General features: G+C 35.9%; 1 protein-coding gene and 1 pseudogene across 3 annotated transcripts in view; both read right to left on the minus strand.

Annotated features, from left to right (window-relative positions):
• LOC125853510 (uncharacterized) overlaps positions 1-19534 on the minus strand; it is a 113363-nt gene that overhangs the window by 89403 nt on the left and 4426 nt on the right. The window contains exons 1-4 of one of the 2 annotated variants that reach the window (XM_049533208.1): positions 4290-4339; positions 2707-3037; positions 2208-2385; positions 2090-2139 (exon numbers count right to left, since the gene is read on the minus strand). In XM_049533208.1, coding sequence (XP_049389165.1) covers positions 2090-2139; positions 2208-2385; positions 2707-3037; positions 4290-4297 — 567 coding nt within the window. In that variant the 5' untranslated portion in view covers positions 4298-4339. Of the gene's footprint in view, positions 1-2089; positions 2140-2207; positions 2386-2706; positions 3038-4289; positions 4340-19534 lie in introns of those variants that run through there. The other variant, XM_049533205.1, reaches the window with a different exon arrangement.
• Positions 12040-15617, minus strand: LOC125853520 (uncharacterized; annotated as a pseudogene). The gene is made up of 4 exons (XR_007445176.1): positions 15085-15617; positions 13739-13819; positions 12961-13600; positions 12040-12652 (listed from the first exon to the last, which is right to left on the minus strand). The product of XR_007445176.1 is annotated as an uncharacterized LOC125853520 (transcript).

The raw sequence follows: 19534 nt of genomic DNA on the forward strand, positions 1-19534 counted from the left end.
ATTTATAATCCTACTCGATAGGGACACTTCCTCATCCACTTCCTTACACATGTAACACCAACTGACGCAAACAACGCGCACCTTCCTTGGCACCCTTGAGATCCGTATTGCTATATGGAAAAGGTCATCTCCTCCTTAATCAATAGTTTCTCATAAAAGGACTTCACAGAGAACATCCCATTATTTCCAAACCCCACCTCCAAACATTGGAATCAAAGAACATTCCATTGTTTCCAAACCCCACCTCCAAACATCGAAATAATCAACCGGATTGACTTGTCTATGTAGTAAGGCAAGGATTCTGTATATCCTTAAAATTTCTTGTTCTTTTTCTTCTTCAAAGATAACACTTTCCTAGTATGCAAGTTCCCATCTTCAACTGCTGCTGATTTAGAGCTTCTTTTTCAACTTTATGTATAGTTACTACAGCAATTTAATATTAAACTGAATGCTGCAAAATAATTGTTCTTATAGTTGATTAATTCTTATTGTAGTCAATTTATTGAGAATCCTAAATCAATGCTGCTATTGACCATCATTATTCTGTGACCTTGTTAAAATTTATATTCATTCTATTTCAGTTTAGGTATTGAGTCTATATACAGTCATTATTGTATAACAGGTACTGAAAATAATAATGTTAATTGCTATTTGATCTTATAAGTACTAAATTCATATATTTAGGTTATTTCATATGTTTGATGAATCGTTCGCTGCTTATTGCTCTTTTTGCAATTTTCAGTTTTTGAAGTACTTATCGAATCCTACCTATCCCAACCTACAAGGCTATTTCTCTATCCCCCATGCAACTTCCATAGTAAAACCTAGATGCAAGTCTCGCGGTACCAGGGAGGGAGTAGCAAAGGAAGGGATAAAGGATAAAGGCTGGTTGGTTATAGCATCTTGTTTGATTTGGTTTGGTTACCCATTGGTTAGACGGATTAAACTACCTCATTCCAAACAATCTGAAGGTTAAATTTGAAACAAAAATTAAAATAGAAGTCTTCCTTAAAAAAAAAACTAAAATTGAAGTCACCAAAGAACACAAGGAAAAAAGCACAAAAGACCCCGAAAAAGAAGGCTGGAGAAACAGAGGGGGAACAACAAAACCAAAATCTAATCTGATTTTGCAACAAACTTGCAAACTTAACATGACAAACTTTACACCACAAAAAGTGAAACATGGAAATAATGGAACTATAGTGACTTATTTCACACAAAATGACTTCTTTTTAACTAACCGTGGCGCATGACCAGCTTGCACGCACTGCAACAAAATTCCCTTAGGTACCTTCCACCAGCACACTTACCAGGTAACTCTGTCTAACAACCCAAGAAATCATCTAGTGTCATTAAATAACTTCTTACAACCAGGTTTTGGGGTTCCAACGCGGGCTTATCATTATAAGCTATTATGGCTTGCAGCTTATTTGGCTTTGAATAGTGCTTATCTGAGTTGGGTCTACTTGATCTAGCGGAACATAGTCTTTCCTGTTTCTTACAGAACAAAAGGTAGTTGATATGGCAAGTGTATGATTAGTAACTAATGGGTTTGCATATAAGTGGGGCCATGGGTCAAATTTTCCTCCATTGACTGTCATACACTGTACAGGCATACACATATGGAGGGATCCATTTAAGAACATAGGCTTAAAAGCAATATCTTGTTTTTCAATTGACCGTCCATGCGGACACATAGAGATGTTGAAAAAAACCTCTTTCCATAGTATTGACATCAACCTTAGTCAGGAATCTCTTTTTTTAACCAATGTACCTTACCCAAAATTTGTGGGTCAAAACTGACATGGGTGACCTCTCATAGGGCTAGGCAGTAAGCTAGAACCTAAAATGCCTACATTACATATGGCTACCAAAGAAAATTAAGGCATCAGTTGATATCTCCAATTAATTTGTTATTTCTATTTTGTTAGGTAATAAAAGTCAATGTCTCGTCGAATTAGCTTTGACCTTCTCATTCACAAAAAAAAGAAAAAGAGAGCAACTCACCGTACAATTGCCATGTTTTGGGCAGCTATTAAAAAAACCAACTATGTTTCATTATATTTTTTAAATGAATCAAAAGTTTTACCTCACAAAACCGGCATGAGGGACATGTCCATGAGCTCCAATGGAAGAGATCTGTAGGAAAGGGAATATTGGCAAAAGTACAACACTAAAAACTGACAAATTGTGGCCTATGAGAGTACCTCTATGTTGACCCCACGCTTTCAAGCAGCTTCGGTGATACTTCTTCCCACAACATTTGCATGACATCAATTTCCTTGCACTTTCACCTCCTTCATTTTCACCAGAAAAGCATAGCCTACACATCACTTTGACATTCGATAGACCCTGTTCTTCTCCACCAACATCTTTCATGGAGCCCTGAGGGAAGATATTTATTTGTAAATAAAAAGATTGAATACTATCATGTAACAATTTATGATTCCAGCTCCCAGCCTCCATACCTCCAAGAGAAAAAGAAATGAACAACAGTAGAATGAGCAATGAAAAGGGGTTATTACAAGTTCAGTAACAGTGCACCTTTAGAATACAAAAATTCTGCTGCTGAGTGACAACATCTATTCGGTTGAATGTGAGGAATGACAAAAGAAACATCCTAACCATTATTTAGATTTTAAATCCAAATGACTTCTACATTCAAATTCATGAAAATCTATGTTTTTTAGAACTGTGGTTCCTAACCTCCACATCACCAGACTCAAATCGTCTAGCAAAATCCTCAGCCGCCATAGATGCAGCAGCAGCTTTCTTCTGCAACGCAGCGCGCTTAGTCTGAGCTGAAGCAATAGCAGATGCCTCCTCACCATCCCCGCCGCTTCCACCTCCCCCATCACCTACAGGCACCTGTGGGGGCGGAGCAACATTAAGTTTGGGCACCTTAACCTGAATTGTGGCAGGTTGTTTGGCCTTAAGACCCCATGGGTCCTTGATAAACTCCTCAAGTCTAGTCACATCTTTGAAGAACTCATTTTTACCCTTTGGAAACCCATGTGGGCAGAAGCAGATCTTTCGGCTGCACCAAAAAATACCAAAACACTCAATTGGGTCAGAAATTCAAAAGAAAACAACAAAACACAAACCCAAGAAACCAATTTCACATCCATCGATAAAGAAAGAAAAAGAGAATGCTAACAGATCCTCCTGCTACACCAAAAAATCACCAAAACCCACATCCAAAAACGGTCGATGAGTCATAAAAACCCCACTAAACCACTTAAAACCATAAAACAAAGAAACCCATTTGCCTAGATAACAGAGAGTAGCGAGAAGAGTGATAAAAAAAGAGAGAAAATAAACAAAATTATAAATAAATAACTCAAAAATAAAAGAATGTTGAAAAGAATGTAGTACCAGGTGATTGGGCAAGCTGTGTGAAAGGCCATACGAGAGATAAAGATTTTTGTGTATGAGGAATTTTGGGAGAAATCCCTTTGGGGGAAGAGAGAGAGAGAGAGAGGAGGGGGTGTGACTTATGAGAGTTTGGGGGTAAAGAGTTTTGTTTATAGGTGAGGCAAAATTCACATTTGGCCCATCGAAGTTTTCAAAATGTTGATAGAATCCATGATTGTTTGTATAGAAGTGTAAAAAGGTCAAAAATTCAAAAAAGGAAAAAGTTTTAATAGGAGAAGAGAAAGTTCCAGAAAAATACATATGGTCATTGTGAGTAGATTTTCATGATTTATGTTGACCATAAAATTTGATCCGATTTAGAAAATCTGATTGTTAAATATTTTCAAGTTCCCACCGATTTTTGGGTTTTTTGGGACATGGCTAATACTACGAGTTAAGTGGTCATGAATTTGCTTCTAGTTCATAGTGACAAATTATTGTCAGCTCTCTAAGATCTACTTGAAAATCCAAGCAGTTACAAGGTTAGCAAAGACCGGCTTGGAAATATATTATAAAGAAACTAACGGAGTTCAATTTTGATGATTTTCTTGAATCAAGCCGGGACAAAAAAATGGAGTTGTAATCCACAAGACGAGAGAAAGGAACAAGTACAAATCAAAAGATTGATCATTGAAGAATTGAATTTTGATTCTCATTTCCTGTGAGGAACAGAAAGTTTGAAGAGCTTACATAGTTCATTGTACAAGTCATGATCATCAAGTCCAATTCTGCATTTGACACTCACGGGAACATTTGTATTTGCAGCAATTACACACATGGCCTCAGCAACAAACTTTCCTTGTAGAAGTTGTGCATATATCAGAGTAACTATACAGAAATAATATATTTGATGTATCAAGCAAACAAATCTGAACCTTTGCATCAAGCATGAGGCACACACAAAAACACCCGTGTCCAGCTACTCCGGGGTTATGACATCTGCAAACTATTATATAATAGAGAAAAAGTGTCAGTTATGGGTCTGAATAAAAGCTAGAAACCTATATTTTAGATAGAAAAAGCATAACAAACTTAAAATTAATTTCATCATAGCCATATGGAATTGCCAGTTTTGTAAATTTGGTCAAGTTCTCCAAATTATTTCCCTCACCATATGCAAAGAACCTATCCTGGTATATTAGAAAAATCACATAAATGTCAGATCTCACTACACGATATAAACACACAAGCATGAGTCAGTGACAAGCTGCTCTTAAAAGGTCCAAGCCGCAAGCGCAATAACATATCAGTACAAGAAAATTCCTTTTGGAGATCTACCCAGGTTACAAAAATATATCATCTAGGTCCCCTTCTTTGCCACGTATGTTACACCAAAGAAATTAATATTCTTTTTCTAGGAAACCATCTAACTGGGAGAAGGGTCTTAGTGCAGGGAAATGAAAATGACCAACCAATTTGATTGACTCAACCCCTTGAAAGACAACCCAAAGATTCTATAGTTATAGAAATATAAACAATATGATTCATCGAATTAGTAAATCAAATACAAGTGTCAGGTGCCATCTATAGAAGTGTTAACTGTAAGCTTCTCTTTGTAGAAGGTCAGTTTACATCAGGTAGAAAGTAGGCATATAACCACAGCGACATACATACAATATTTCCTTTTATCATAAAATTGGGTCTAGCAGCAAGAGGATCGAGATCAAAGAAAGTAACTTTTTGACTATTTGTAATGACCTTGAAGTTCATTTTTGTAAATTTTTTGGAAAATTATCATTTGACCCCTCTCGATGTAACACATCGGAACTTGGAAAAAGGAGGAAAATAAATTTTTGAACTGAAGTCTGGTTTACGGGTCCCATCTACGGACCGTAGGAGCTTTTACGGGCTGTAGATGGCCACCGTAGGAAGTAGGTAAAGTAATTTTCTATAATCAAGTCCCAGTAACCTTTTTACGGTTCACTAGGACGGTTTGTCAACCATTGTATGAGTCGTAGGTAGGTCTCGTAGGTGAGTCCCAGACTTGGTGAAATTTTAAGGGCTAAAGTTTGTTTATACGGTTGGCATGTACGGATCGTAGGAAGACCTACGAGTTGTACATGGGTTCTGTCAAAAGTTAATCCAAAATAATTTTCATATGGACGGTAGGTGAGGCTAGACGGTTATTTTTAAAGGGCTTTTGGGTCTTTCCTAAATGATTTAACCTAGAACTATGTTGTTTTACCTACTATCCTAAGCCCTATATAAACGTTTTAAGCCCCAAATTTACCCATTTCAACTCATTCTCCTAAATTCCCTAAGCTTGACCAAATTCATCATCCCAATTCTCTCAAGTCTAAAGAGGAAGAAGAAGAGTTAGGGTTCCATTCAAGTCTCCAAATTCTCCATTTTCTTGAGCTTAAAGGATCAAGGTATGTGTGTGAATTCACCCATGGAGTCCTTTCCTCCATGGGGTCCCTAAGGATTTCAACTTCTCCACTAAATTTCCAATTGATCAAATTAGGGTTTCAATTCAATGAATGTTAGTTTCATTCAATTATGATTAGTTAAGTCTTCTAATGTATTATTTGATGTTAATTAGTACGGGTTACCTCTCCTATGTGGTTTGCGAGCTATTGCATAGGAGCGGGGGTTTTACCCTGTGCGCACCCAAAGGGTAGCGGTTGCAGGTTTCCATTGTCATAAAAAAAAAAAAAATTATTTGATGTTAATCTATGATATTTAGTTGAAATTGCATTTACCCATGCCTCATTTAGCCTTTCAACCATGATCCCATGATGAACCTATGAACTATGAATTTATGAAGATATGCATGTTTTCATAAAGTTATTGTAAATGAATTGTGATGCTTTGAAAGAAAAGTATTGATGTTATTGTGAAAGGATTTCTCACTTACTATGATGATCATGATTAACAACAACACCAACATACCCAGTGAAATCCCACTAAGTGGGGTCTGGGGAAGGTAGAGTGTACGCAGTCCTTACCACTACCTCGTGGAGGTAGAGAGGCTGTTTCCGGAGGATATGATGATCATGATTGTGAAAGGTATTTCTCACAATTGAATTCACATTGGTGAAAGGTTCTCATTTATGTTGAATTATGTTTAAGGAGTTATTCTATGTTTTGATCTTAAAAGTTGTGGATTGGTATTGATCATTGCCTTTCCTATGTTAAAATGATATTTGACTTTTATCCATTCCGTTGGGATTTAGACTTAGCACCGAGAGGGCTTTGAGGTGGAGGCGCAAATAGGGTAGTCCCTAGTAGCAACCTCTGGTCCCAAACTACGTGCCCCCGTAGGATTGGCTTAAATGACTTAGCTAGTGGATCCATTTAAGCAAATGATGATATGTACGGATTTTACCTTGGCAAGTAGTTTGCCCTTCTTTCAGTACGAGGGATATACCGAATTCCATGATATAGCTCTCATGGTCTTATTGTTGGTTAAAGCTAATATCCAACAAAATGACTATGTTTTCTTCAAAGTTTTTCCCATGTCCTTTATGTTAATATACTTGACCATGCTTTCATGATTTTCATGCCATCTCTTCTTTAAAGCTTTTAAATGCCCCATTATGATCATGCCTACTCGTTTTAAGTTACTTGTGTTATCATGCCTATGTTCATGCATATTGCCTCATACTTAGTACATTTCATGTACTAATGCATACTTGTACCTACATTGTTTCACTAATGTAGGGTCCAACGCTCCTATCTCCCATACTCACGGCTAGTGATCCTTCATAAACTTTGAAGATTGTTAAGTCCTCATGTTCAGAGGACCGAGACTATTTTATTTCTTTATGTCATTTCCATTTTAGATTTTGTATGTGATGTATGGGTAACGTCCCAATCACTTTTCTTATGATGTATTAGATGACCTTGAGACCTATGTTAAAATTATGCTTTTGTTACTCTCTTTTGAATGAAATGCTACCTTTTAAACTATGTTGTTTCTATTATCTTGTATGATGTATGCTAAGTGGCTTGTGTAGGGTCTCTCGGGGTCTGATACGTCATGTCACGTCTAGGGTGTACTTTGGGTCATGACAATCAGTATATAAGATTAGATTTGGAACCATATCGAAAAGTTAAGAGTTTTGGAAGTTTTGAAAACTTTTTTTTGAAATTGGTAGCATAAGGAGTTTTGAAGGCTTTTGAGTTGGAAATGGGTGACTTTAGTCAAAATCCAGAGCTATGAGCATCAGAATGAAGTTTTGTCAGTTCCATCAACTCCGGAACGTGGAATTTAGTCTAGGAGGGTTGTCACTTTCAATTCCAAGGTTTTAATATGGATTTGAGCCTGTGAGTTGAGTTCTTGGGAGACTTTCAGCCAAAGTTTGACTTTGGTGAGCATTCGAGGTTCGGACGCTCAAAATCAATATCCATCAATTATGTTGGTTTCATGTGGTGATTTTAGGCATAGGTAGGACTTTGGTTCAGTTTACGAGGATTCTGAGAGCATTTTGGTCTTTTTGGTGAAAAGTTAGTAAGTAGTGGCCTTAACAGGTGTCGCGATCGCATAGACCAAATATAATACCTCGAAAACTGGAAGTTGAATTGGAAAGGAAAAAGGTCAATTTTGGGCGCTGATGCAAAGTCTACGAGTCCTACCTATGGATCGTACGAAGTCCTACGGGACTAGCGCTAGGCATAAATACCGAAATACCGAACCGAATTTTTTTGGTATTTCGATTTCGGTATTTTGGTTTTCGGTATATGTTTTCGTATTTTCGGTGTTTCGATTCGGTTTTCGGTATGTATTTTTGTATATTTTGGTATCTTGATTAAACTGAAATATATTATATTATAATATATATTAATATTATATTAATTATTAATATTAAATATTATAGAGAAAATGCAAAATTAAGTTAGGTTTTTCACTTTTCATTTTTCAACTTTTAAAAATTAGCCATTAGGCACCAGCGAGTAGTGACGTCGCACTTCCCACTTCCCTGATCCCTCACCATTCTTTAATTACCCCCGCCGACCAGTGACCACTGCCAACCAGCGACCACCGCGACCAGCAGCCGATCAGCAACCAGCGGCAGCTGACCAGTCAGTGTCTCAGCAGTCAGTGATTTCTCATTTCAGCGACCAACGACCAGCGGCAGCAAGCCGACCGGCGACCATCCTCCAGGTATTTGATTTTATTAACAAAAATCTGAATAACAAGAACCGAACCGAACTAACAAAAACCGAACAGAATTGACAAAAATCGAACCGAGCTGAATTATTTCAGTTCGGTGTTTGGTTCACCTATTACAAAAACCGAAAAAGAAATACCAAAACCGAATTATCGAATGCCCAGCCCTATACGGGACGTAGGAAGGAAGTTGTAAGACTGGGTTTGAGTTTTGAGCCGTTGACCCCAACAGTTTGGAATGATCCGAACAGAAGTTATCACTCTGTTTTCTATATGCATTCATCTCATGGCAAACATATCTTTTAATTGCTTATGTTGATAATATTGTTATCACATAAGATGATTATAAGGTATTGCTAAATTCAAACAACACCTCTCAAGTCACTTTTAGACTAAGGATTTAGGCAAGCTGAAATACCTTTTGGGCATTGAAGTGGCACAATATGGCCATGGAATTGCTATTACACAAAAAATATGCCTTGGACATTTCGAAGACATTGATATGTTGGATTGCAAACAACTGGGCAGTCTCATGGATCCAAATACTAAGCTTATTCCAGAACAAGGGAGCCATTAAAAGATCATAATAGATATCGGAGACTTGTTGGCAAACTCAACTATCTCATGATCATGCGACTAAACATCTCATTTGTTGTTAAGTGTAGTGAACCAGTTTTTGCAATCACCTTGTGATAGTTGTGATAGTCACTGGAACGTAGTGATTCGCATCCTGTGATGTATCAAAAGCTCTCCGGGACAAGGTTTATTGTATGAAGACAAGGGACACACCAACATAATTGGATATTCTAATGCAGATTGGGTGGGATCTCCTTTTGACAAGTAGTCCACTTCAAGTTATTATGTTCTAATTGGAGGCAATCTAATATCTTGGAAAAGTAAAAAGAAAGTTGTTGTAGCTAGATTAAGTGCAGAAAGAGTATTGAGCTTATGTGGTTGAGACAAGTTCTCCAAGAATTGAAAATGGGAGGAGTTAAACCGATGACATAGATTATTGATAACCAAGTTGCACCACATATCGCTCCTAATGTCGTGTTTCATGAAAGAACGAAGCAGATTGTCACTTCATTCGAGAAAAGATAGAGTCTGATACATCGGCACGAGTTTTGTCAACTCAAAGGATTAACTGGCGGATATTTTCACAAAATCACTTTGAGGATCTAGAATTAACTATATTTGTGGCATACTAGGAGCATATGACTTACATGTTCCAATTTGAGGGGGAGTGATAATTATGGTATAATTGAATAGTGTAGATATGAGAATATTTAAAGATGGTATAATTAGATAGTGTAGATATGAGGATATTCTCTAATCCCTTCAATTAGGCAGTTAAACAGATTATGTAATATTTTATTAGTTTCTTTCCTTATTTACATTATTCGTAACAGCTATTCAATTCCATCAACATGAGAAAATAATCAACGAATTCAATTCCCAATATCTCCTCCTCCTCCTCCTCTTTTTCTTATTCTTCATCTTCTTCTTCTTCTTCTTCTTCTTCTTATTCTAATTTCTCAAATTTGACTTGTACATAATATTTGCAATAATTGGGTAAAAATCAAGGGTTTTTTTAGAGAGTCTGAAATAGAAAAATCAAATCCAAATTTAAAATTTGAATATTAAAAGGAATTAGATTCTTGAAATTTGTGAAACTTATAGATAATGCCAAAACTGGAATAGTGTAACATTTTAGAACATCCAAAGTAGGAGTATCACACAATTTAGGGCAGATAGGTCATTATTTTATACAATTATCACAATTTTCAAAATTTTACATCCCTGATAAATTAAACTTGGATACGGTTTTCTCTCAAACTAATTTCTTAACAATCACTTGGGTATTTTTATCTGCCACTCATATATTAGACGAGTCAAAGTTAAACGTTCTACAATCCATGCTCATTCAGATAATGTCAAAAGAGATGGATTGGATTACGTATTGCTAGAAAAAATAACTCATAAAAATTCAATCTTCCTATGTTCTCTCCCTATAATCTACCTTTTCCAGCTTCCACCAAAATAAAATAGCACCTAAACAACTTCTCCTATTTTTTCCATTGCTTAGTATCTTAATCATATTCCAGATATCAAAAATCTCAGAAACACCCCATCACTACACTGAATACTTTCACCCCAAAAAAAGGTGAGAACAGGAAAATATCTTAATTATGAGGTTCTCGATGTAAAAAAAAAAAAAAAGACTAGAACAAACAAAAATTAGGAACTCGAGAACGAAACAACAAAAACTAAAAAAGAAAAAAAAAAGGGAAAAGCACAAAATTAATACCAATAACTAAGAAGAATGAAGAATATGAAAAAATATGTATGAGGAAAATAGGGTTTAGGGTTTTACATGGAAGCAGAGAGATGATGCTGTAGCTACTTCTGAGGTGAATCCAGTGGCCGTTGGAGAAGGCAAAACGAATAAAATAGTCTCTCTACATTTATATATACCTTTTTGCTTCTTTCGTTTTCTTAATTTTAATTTAATAAATTTCTAAGCATGAATATATTGCACCGAATATATGAGGCAAAAAATATTCAATCTTGATTTTTTTATGTTGAAATACATCTGACGTGATGGATATGGTAGACATCTTTAAAGATAATAACAAACATTAAATCGAGATTCAAATAAAGATAAATATTTTTCTGTCATTATTTTATGGCGCTTAAAAATATATTTTATGTTTACACAAGCATATTTTGATTGGATCAATTTAAGGCGATAAAATTTGAAATCTATTCATGAGTATATAACTTTTCATTGTTTAAAATTATTTCATAATTGATATTGTGATAAGAATATCATTAATGATATCTTGGAAAAAACCTTCACCATATTTTGAAATAAATTAAGTGAATAGTCATTCACATTTGGAAAATTATTCAGTAATATTATAAATTGTAATTGTTCTAATATTAATATGATAAAATAATATATCTTTAAATATCATTTAAATAGTTTGACTCTCAAAAAATGAAATCAGACATGTATTACGAGATAAATGAATTATAACTATTGAAGAACTAGTGGAGTTCATATAGGATTTTGCCTCAGAATCCAAGGGAGCTAAGGTAAAAAAGTTTTGCAACTCTATAATAATCTTTTATCGGGTATAAGATGTGGGTAGTTTAAAAGAGCTAAAAAAAATATTATTTAGAAAAAAAAAGAATAATGTGACATTTCATCTCATAAGGCGAGATAAGGATATTTTTACTTGTTAATATATTTTGAGGAAAATAAAAATAACATGGTGATATTATAGTCCTAAAAGAAACAAAAGTAATATTACTAGAAAATTTCCTAAACATGAGTGACTATTTAGAAAATATAAATGTGTACCCAACAGAAAATTACTTATCAGTTTGATGTCAACATTATTTTTGACCAGTTATATAATCTAGAAATATAATGATTATTTAAGTTATATAAAGATTGTATCTGAAATATTTCTAGTTTGAATTTAGGATCGAATAACACACTAATATACCGATACAATGATACAAAGTTATTTGATCACAAATTTCTGAAAGTGTAGAGTGATACTGCGTGTGTTTCAATAAGTATAAAAATCTCATCTACCCTGAGTTACAACCAGTAGGAACAGAACTTTCTAATCTCTAGAAATTTTACATTAAAACTGCAAATCCAGCAAAGATTAATCTAAAGTAACACCAAAAGGCTCAAAAACTGTGTTCTACCTCTGACCAGAAAGAGAATCTGTACACTGGGAAACAAAAGGTAACAATAAAACAGAACCAACCAACGACCTTACATGTAAATCTGGTAAGCAAAGGTTAGCTAACACATGATGCAGGGAGCAGTAATCTTGAAATTCGACCTGCAATGATCAGTTACTTCCTTAAGAGTCCACCAAAGAAGAACAACTCTAGGAATCAGCAGTTGTTCATGCTCTTGGTATCAGAAGTCGCAATACGCTGCATCTAATAACCAATTTTAATAGCAGTCAACGTTTTTGCTTCTGAGATACAAAACGTATTCCTTGCTTTCCAAGTTCCAAGTTCTTCTTCTTCCCATCATCAAGAGCAACAGACACAACCGATGACCCTTCAAAGACTTCTACGACTGTCCCTCTATGCCTGAAAAAGAAAATGAATTGAAAGGTCAAACTAGCACACATCAAAGAAAGTATGGTACTTATTTATATGAATACTCATCTATTTGATAGTTAAAATCCCAAATGAAAATTGTAACTATAGATAATGTGTTCCTTTTTTTTTATCCTACTATATCCTTGTATTCCAACGCAATCCACTTGCTCTATTAATTGCCCTTTTCTCATCGCTATCATGATTACTAATCCAGAATATCACAGCACTCATTTCCATTAAAGTTGCATAAATTTTAAGTATGCATAGTAGCCAGCTTGATGTGACAATAAGCTTACCAGGTATTATCAGACGAATGATGAACTTCCACTCGCTTTCCTTTTGCATCTTTTCCCAACTTCTGCAGTATCCAGTTAGCATCCAAGAACTCATCCATTGTATTGTCTTCATACCGCTGTGATGAATTATCATCAGCCCTGGTTGATGCTTTTTCTCCAAAGGCTGGTGCTCTCTTTCTCTTAGACCTCTGGCCCTTAACCATGCTTTTATCCTCCTCTCCTGGAGAAGCCCAGGCATTTTGATTTTCATGGTAAGGATTCTTGAACTTGAGCTTTAGGAGAGGTTTTGGATCCTTTCTCGTTGAATTTGATACTGAAGGTGTGCTATTTTTCTCGTCATTCAGGTCATCACAAGAAGCGGGCCCAGCTTCGGCATGTTTTACAGAAGCCAATTTGTTGTCCCTTGTAGCAGGAACTTCAGCTCCAGCCCTTGTAATAACACTACCGTCATTGCTTCTTTTTCCTATTATACCAAAAGTCTTGACTGGAGGATAAGGTCCAGATCCATCGGCAAAATTTCCACCAACTTTGGCAGGGAAATTAGTACCTTCTGAGCTAACTTTCTTGATCTTTATTAAGTTGCTTTCTTTACCCCTATGATTTTGACCCTTTATTTGGTCCATATGATCCACCTTATGTCCTTCAGACACAGAAACGAGAGCCAAAAGAAAAGTTATTAATAGAACACCAAAAGTATGGTCCTAAAAGCAACAAATACAATATTATCTTCTTTCCCCACCCCCAACATAGAAAGTAAACAATTTACAACACGTCTTACCTTTTCCACCACCAAGTTTAGCTGCAGTGTCATTCCTTTCCGAGTTCTCATTCTCTCTCAGCTGAACTAGATCCTCACTACCTGATTAACAAAGAAGTACATCTAAGAATATTTTTTGATAAGATAAATAATGTTGTTAGTGTTGGGAAAATACCATATACAAGAGGTATACCAAAAAGTAGAGAATCTACACCATATAAGAACAGAGCATGGAGTATTGAAGCTAATGTAGCATAGAGTATTGAACAGATGCAAGTATTCACGCAGAGGAAAGAATCTCAACTAATGTAGCATAGAAATTAGAGAAGGAACACCATAGCAGAACAAGAATTGGAGAATTTAATCAGGCACAGAACAGATCTTTCATTACCAGACCAAAGAAAACTAAATATACATGTCATGTCACCTTTATTGTACTAAATATATATATTATATATATATATATACACACACACACACACACCTTCCATTTGCTTTACTTTCACAAGAATTTCTCACTTAGGTCAAGAAGAAGCGAAAAAATAAAAAAAATAAGAACAAACATCATTTCACATGATTACCAAAGCACACAGTCTTCATATGCCAAATAAGCAACCAATTAACCAAGGAAAGGAGAAGAAATATGCTGCATAAGTTTACATCCATGCTAGTTTTTTATCTAAAACAAAATGCATTGCAAAAACATACATTAGAGATACTTTTGACTTCTCCTAACAAAAAGCAACCCAAGAATCACGGTACTGTATGATATTCCTTAGCCAACTTATATGTCTATTCTTTATAACCAAGTATATTAGAAATATTTATGACTTCTACTAACAAAAAGCAACCCAAGAATCATGGCATTTCATGATATTCCTTAGCCAACTTATATGTCCTTCCTTTAAAACAAGAAATCCTCGATGGCCAGTGACATAATGTTCAAAACTGTGGGGAAAATGAGAACGCCCATCTACTCTTCTTCACTTAAAATAGGCTTTTGTCGACAGCAGGATTTGAACCAACGAATTGCACTTAATCCACATATCACGCAATGCGCTCTTAACATTTAAAGCCATAGGGAAACTTATTTATGAAGTCTTACCAATCATAGAAGAAAATCACCAAGAAATAATAATGCACAGAGGAAAACTATATACATCTTTCTCACTGGCCGAACCTTTTATCTGGATGAGACAACAATTTAGAAAACCATAGCTTGTGTCATAAGTGACGCAAACTAGTAGAAAAGAATATTTACAGACATCAAATTCTAGGGAGAAGGCATAGTTTGTAGACAAGATTCATCCAAATAAGAAATTGGAAAGAAAGAGGAACCCGAAGACAATATATAGAAAGAAAATTACCATTTGAAGTAGTCAAATCTTGCTCTTTCTGACAGCTTGAAGCATCGGACTTGGGGGAACCTGCTATGTTTTTATTCCGCGAGCCCAAATGTATAACAAGCTTTGGCCCCTTAGAGGTCTTTGGCATGCTTGTTTGAATTCCAACATCATCCTCATCCAAACGCTGAGGCTTGCTACCTTTCATTTGGACTGTCCTCTTACCCGCGTTTCCAGTAACCTCATCTATAAATTTGTGCTTTATGACCCCTGCCTGATTAATTGAACATATACCTTCTGTCAAGCTACCAACGGGAGAAGAAAAGCTATCCAATTCCCCATAAGCCTGCAATTCTTCATTCTTGACATCACCAGCACTATATCCACCAGATGGAGCATCAGGGTGTCCTTCATTTGGTCCAGTTAACCCCTTCTTTTTACCATATTTCTTGTAAGAAGATTTCTTTCCATATTCCTTGCTCTTTTTGGGAGATTTGTCTCTTTTTGGGAGATTTGTCAACTAAACCTTTAAGAGAAAACTTCAAAGATCGACTATGTTCATTTTTTACTACAGGAGTACTATCTTCATCATCTGAAAAGGGTGAAATAGAAAATATTTCATCTTCTACTGGCAACCCAGCTCCTGCCCTCAAACTTGCAATTAAATCCTTATCAGCTACATCTCTCCTCCTCCAAAGCTCCTGAACAGCGTCCTCAAGATTTCTCACCTGAGAACATTAATAGAAAACTATCAGGATAGAGTTCTCGTTTAACTTTTATAGTGAAATTAATCACTGCCGTAAACAAACCTGATAACTATTTCCGCGGCATGTTGGACAAGCATACGGCAAATTTCCATCCACTTGAAACTGCAAATATTTTTCATCGCTGCAAAGAAAATACCCATTTTCAAATTCAAAGTTCCCATGGAGTCCCTCTCTCAAAGCTTCAGTGGAAGGTACAATCAAGGTTGCATAAGTTAACAGTTTTATATCGCATGAATGACAAGAGAACAAATTGGCAAACCACAAAGATGTCAGGATATTTATATAGTGAAGGGAAGAAGAGGAGCTTTCTGGAAATCAGAACTAGCGCCCAGTCAACTGACTCGACTCTTAACAAGGCAGAATGCAGCATAAACAGCAGTTCCTAAAATGTCGTTCAATCATTCAATGAAACAATGAAAGTCAAGGGGAATGATGAGAATATTCTTGGAAATACTTCCCTTAATTCGAGTTTAAGAGACACAAAAAAAGTCTAAGTTCTTTGTTTCTCTTGTTCAATTATATTTTATACTTACTCGTATTAATTCATTTCAATAACTATTCCAGGAAAAATAATCATTTCAATAACAATTCCAGGATTATTTTTTCGAATTCTTCATTTAAGAGAGAAATGTAAATCTTCTGAATTGCTCCAAAAAAAATTAACTCAAATATAATAAAAGACTTCTCTTCATTAGAATCAAATATAATTGATCCGTCCATTTGCATCTTTCCAATTTCCAACAAACAATTCATCTAGTCAATGAAAGATTAACAAGCCGACACATTATGTCATCACGACTTTTGAAATTTGTGGCCTACCATTTGTATGACCATAAATCATTTCATTAAGGCTGAAAGGGAAAATTCTAAAGTTAAATTGTGGCATTCTTTTAGAGACAAATTAACTTCCTCCACAACTATCAACAAATTATACTATACAAAATGTTCATAATGCCAATTGTATGCCATTGTTTGAAACGATCTGTCATTAGTTAATCAAGATCTTGAAAGGCCCTTGACCCTCCAATGGATAACAGTTCTCCTTGCCAAAATTTAACCCTTCTAATGAACTCAGTTGCCATATCTGTGAAGCAGTTCTAATCTTTTTCCTACCAAAATAGGACAAATCCTAAATAGTTGAAGGGTAGAGGGCTTCAATCATAATGCAGCACACGGTAGCTTCGCGTCACTTGCTTTTCGACCAAGCGCGATGACCCATTGTGTGAATTGAAAGTACTTCTCGTGCTAGGTTAAACCTGCCTCCTTGGGACTTGGCTCTAAAAATGAATTCCGAGTTAGCCGATTACCTAGCCCACTGAAGCTTATCCCCCTTAAGCACTCACTTCAACTCATGTAAAACAGACCAGAAGCTTCCTCTTTCATATTGAGGAAAGCGCTAGGCACCTCTTAAAAGATCCAACTTCCCCTTGACAGAGTACAAAAAAGTACAGATCCTAAATAATTGAAGGGGACTTTTTTTGTTTAGTATCTAAATAGCTGGAGTTACAAACAGTAGGAGCCCGAGATTGCAAAGCTATCAAATCTCTAGAAAATTTAAATTAAAAGTCTTAACGTAATGCACATTCAGTTATGCAGCATAAACAGCAGTCCCCAAAATGCCATTCAGTTATTCAATGAAGCAATAAAAGTCACTGGGGAATGATGAGACTACTCTTGGAAACCCTTTCCACATTTTAACATAGCAAAATCTGCTGCAAGAACGCCATAAAAGGTACAGGATACTGTCAATAATAAATTTGTGATATTTAATTCCAGAACAGAAAAGTCTTAACGTAATGCACATCCATATTTGCCCCCATATTAAGAAATAAAATTGCACTTCAAGAGAAAGGACCAAAGCAAAACCAATAAAGTAATAATATTAAAAGCAATATCTAAGGTAAACCTGATGCCATCGCATTGGCAGTGCACCCAGCGCTGGCAAATGTCACAGCAGACCATAGGGGTTGATTCAGAATCTCTATATACCTACAGTATAGAAAACAATTAATTGCATTCCCCATAAAAACATGAGAAGAAAAATACTCAGTTGCTTAGGAAAGGCAATGAAAGCAAAAGACATCACGTAGTACTAGCCGACAAATTTGCTACGCCGCATAAGTAAACCACCATAGTACAAAGAACCTCATTGTAAGATTAAACAAAGAGAATCTCAGATAATAAAAACCACCATAACATCTACCTTCAAACAAACAGGACAGTAGTTTCCCTTCACAAATAATCTTCCACAGGCATCACAACAAGTGTATCCTAAAAACCACCTGCCAGAGATCAAGATATCAATAGTTCAGAGGCAATAGAAAATGCAATGCCTTGAATGATTTTCATAGGATATGCAAAGCATTAAATAATTTGCATAGGATATGCAATGCCTTAAATGTTTCCATACATCACATGCAGCACACAATATTATTTTATGCTATTGCAATAATTTGTATTTGGAATCTCAAAAAGACATTAGTGTGGAAAATTCACGGTGCTACAGGCAAGCCCAAAACTAGAGAACTGAGTTATATTGCTTTCAAAGCCCTTATCAGAATATATAAGGTGAACCGGAACTCCTACATGATGTTCCTCCGTGAAGATACAGAAAAAACAACATAGAGAAGTACATGAATAAGCATTTTAACTGAAATGGAGTTAATTAGAGTGTACAATTAACATTAATAGCAAAACTTGAATACAAGAGAATGCCCCACTAGCTGCTCATGGCCCCATACTACATACCTCACGCTCAGTCCGTTTCCTGGAACATTAGAACTACAGCTGTGACACTTCGTGTGTTTGGGGCATAAATAAGGCCCACTGCTGACATTCTGCACATCCCAAAAACAACTAAGTATAATCTACTTTTACCATTATACAAAACTGAAAGAGTAAGACACGAGAATCAACCTTGTGTGGAGGCTGCATACAGTAACAGTGATAAGCTGCATCACACCTTTTGCAAAACATGAACTTGTTTGGATCTCCAGTTCTTCGACAGCCCTACACCAAATGACCAAACAAGGAGCATACATACAGTCAGTATATATGAGCAATATAGTGAGCATAAGAACATGAGTTGAACAATGACATAGACATCAAATAGCCAAAAATGCAATTATCACAAGAGAATGATCCAGAATGCAAGTCCAATTATCAAACAGAAGAGTTTCTTTATGCAAAGAATACTTAAAAATAAAAAAAAAGACCAGCCCATAGTTTCATTTATAATCCTACTCGATAAGGACAGTTCCTCACCCGCTACCATACACATGTAACACCAACTGACGCAAACAATGCGCACCTTCCTCGGCACCCTTGAGATCCATATTGCTATATGGAAAAGGTCATCTCCTCCCTAACCAATAGTTTCTCATGAAAGGACTTCACAAAGGACATTCCATTATTTCCAAACCCCACCTCCAAACATTGGAATCAAAGAACATACCATTGCTTCCAACCCCCTCCCCCTCCTCTCCCTCCAAACAGCAAAATTATCAACCGGATTGACTTGTCTATGTAGTAAGGCAAGGATTCTGTATATCCTTAAAATTTCTTTTTCATTTTTCTTCTTCAAAGATGACACTTTCCTTGTATGCAAGTCCCCATCTTCAACTACTGCTAATTTTGAGCTTCTTTTTGCTTCCCTTTCAACTTTATGTATAGTTTATAAAGCAATTTAATATGAAATTGGATGCTGC

The sequence above is a fragment of the Solanum stenotomum genome, chromosome 1, assembly GCF_019186545.1.
Source record: "Solanum stenotomum isolate F172 chromosome 1, ASM1918654v1, whole genome shotgun sequence".
In the NCBI taxonomy this organism is placed as follows: domain Eukaryota; kingdom Viridiplantae; phylum Streptophyta; class Magnoliopsida; order Solanales; family Solanaceae; genus Solanum; species Solanum stenotomum.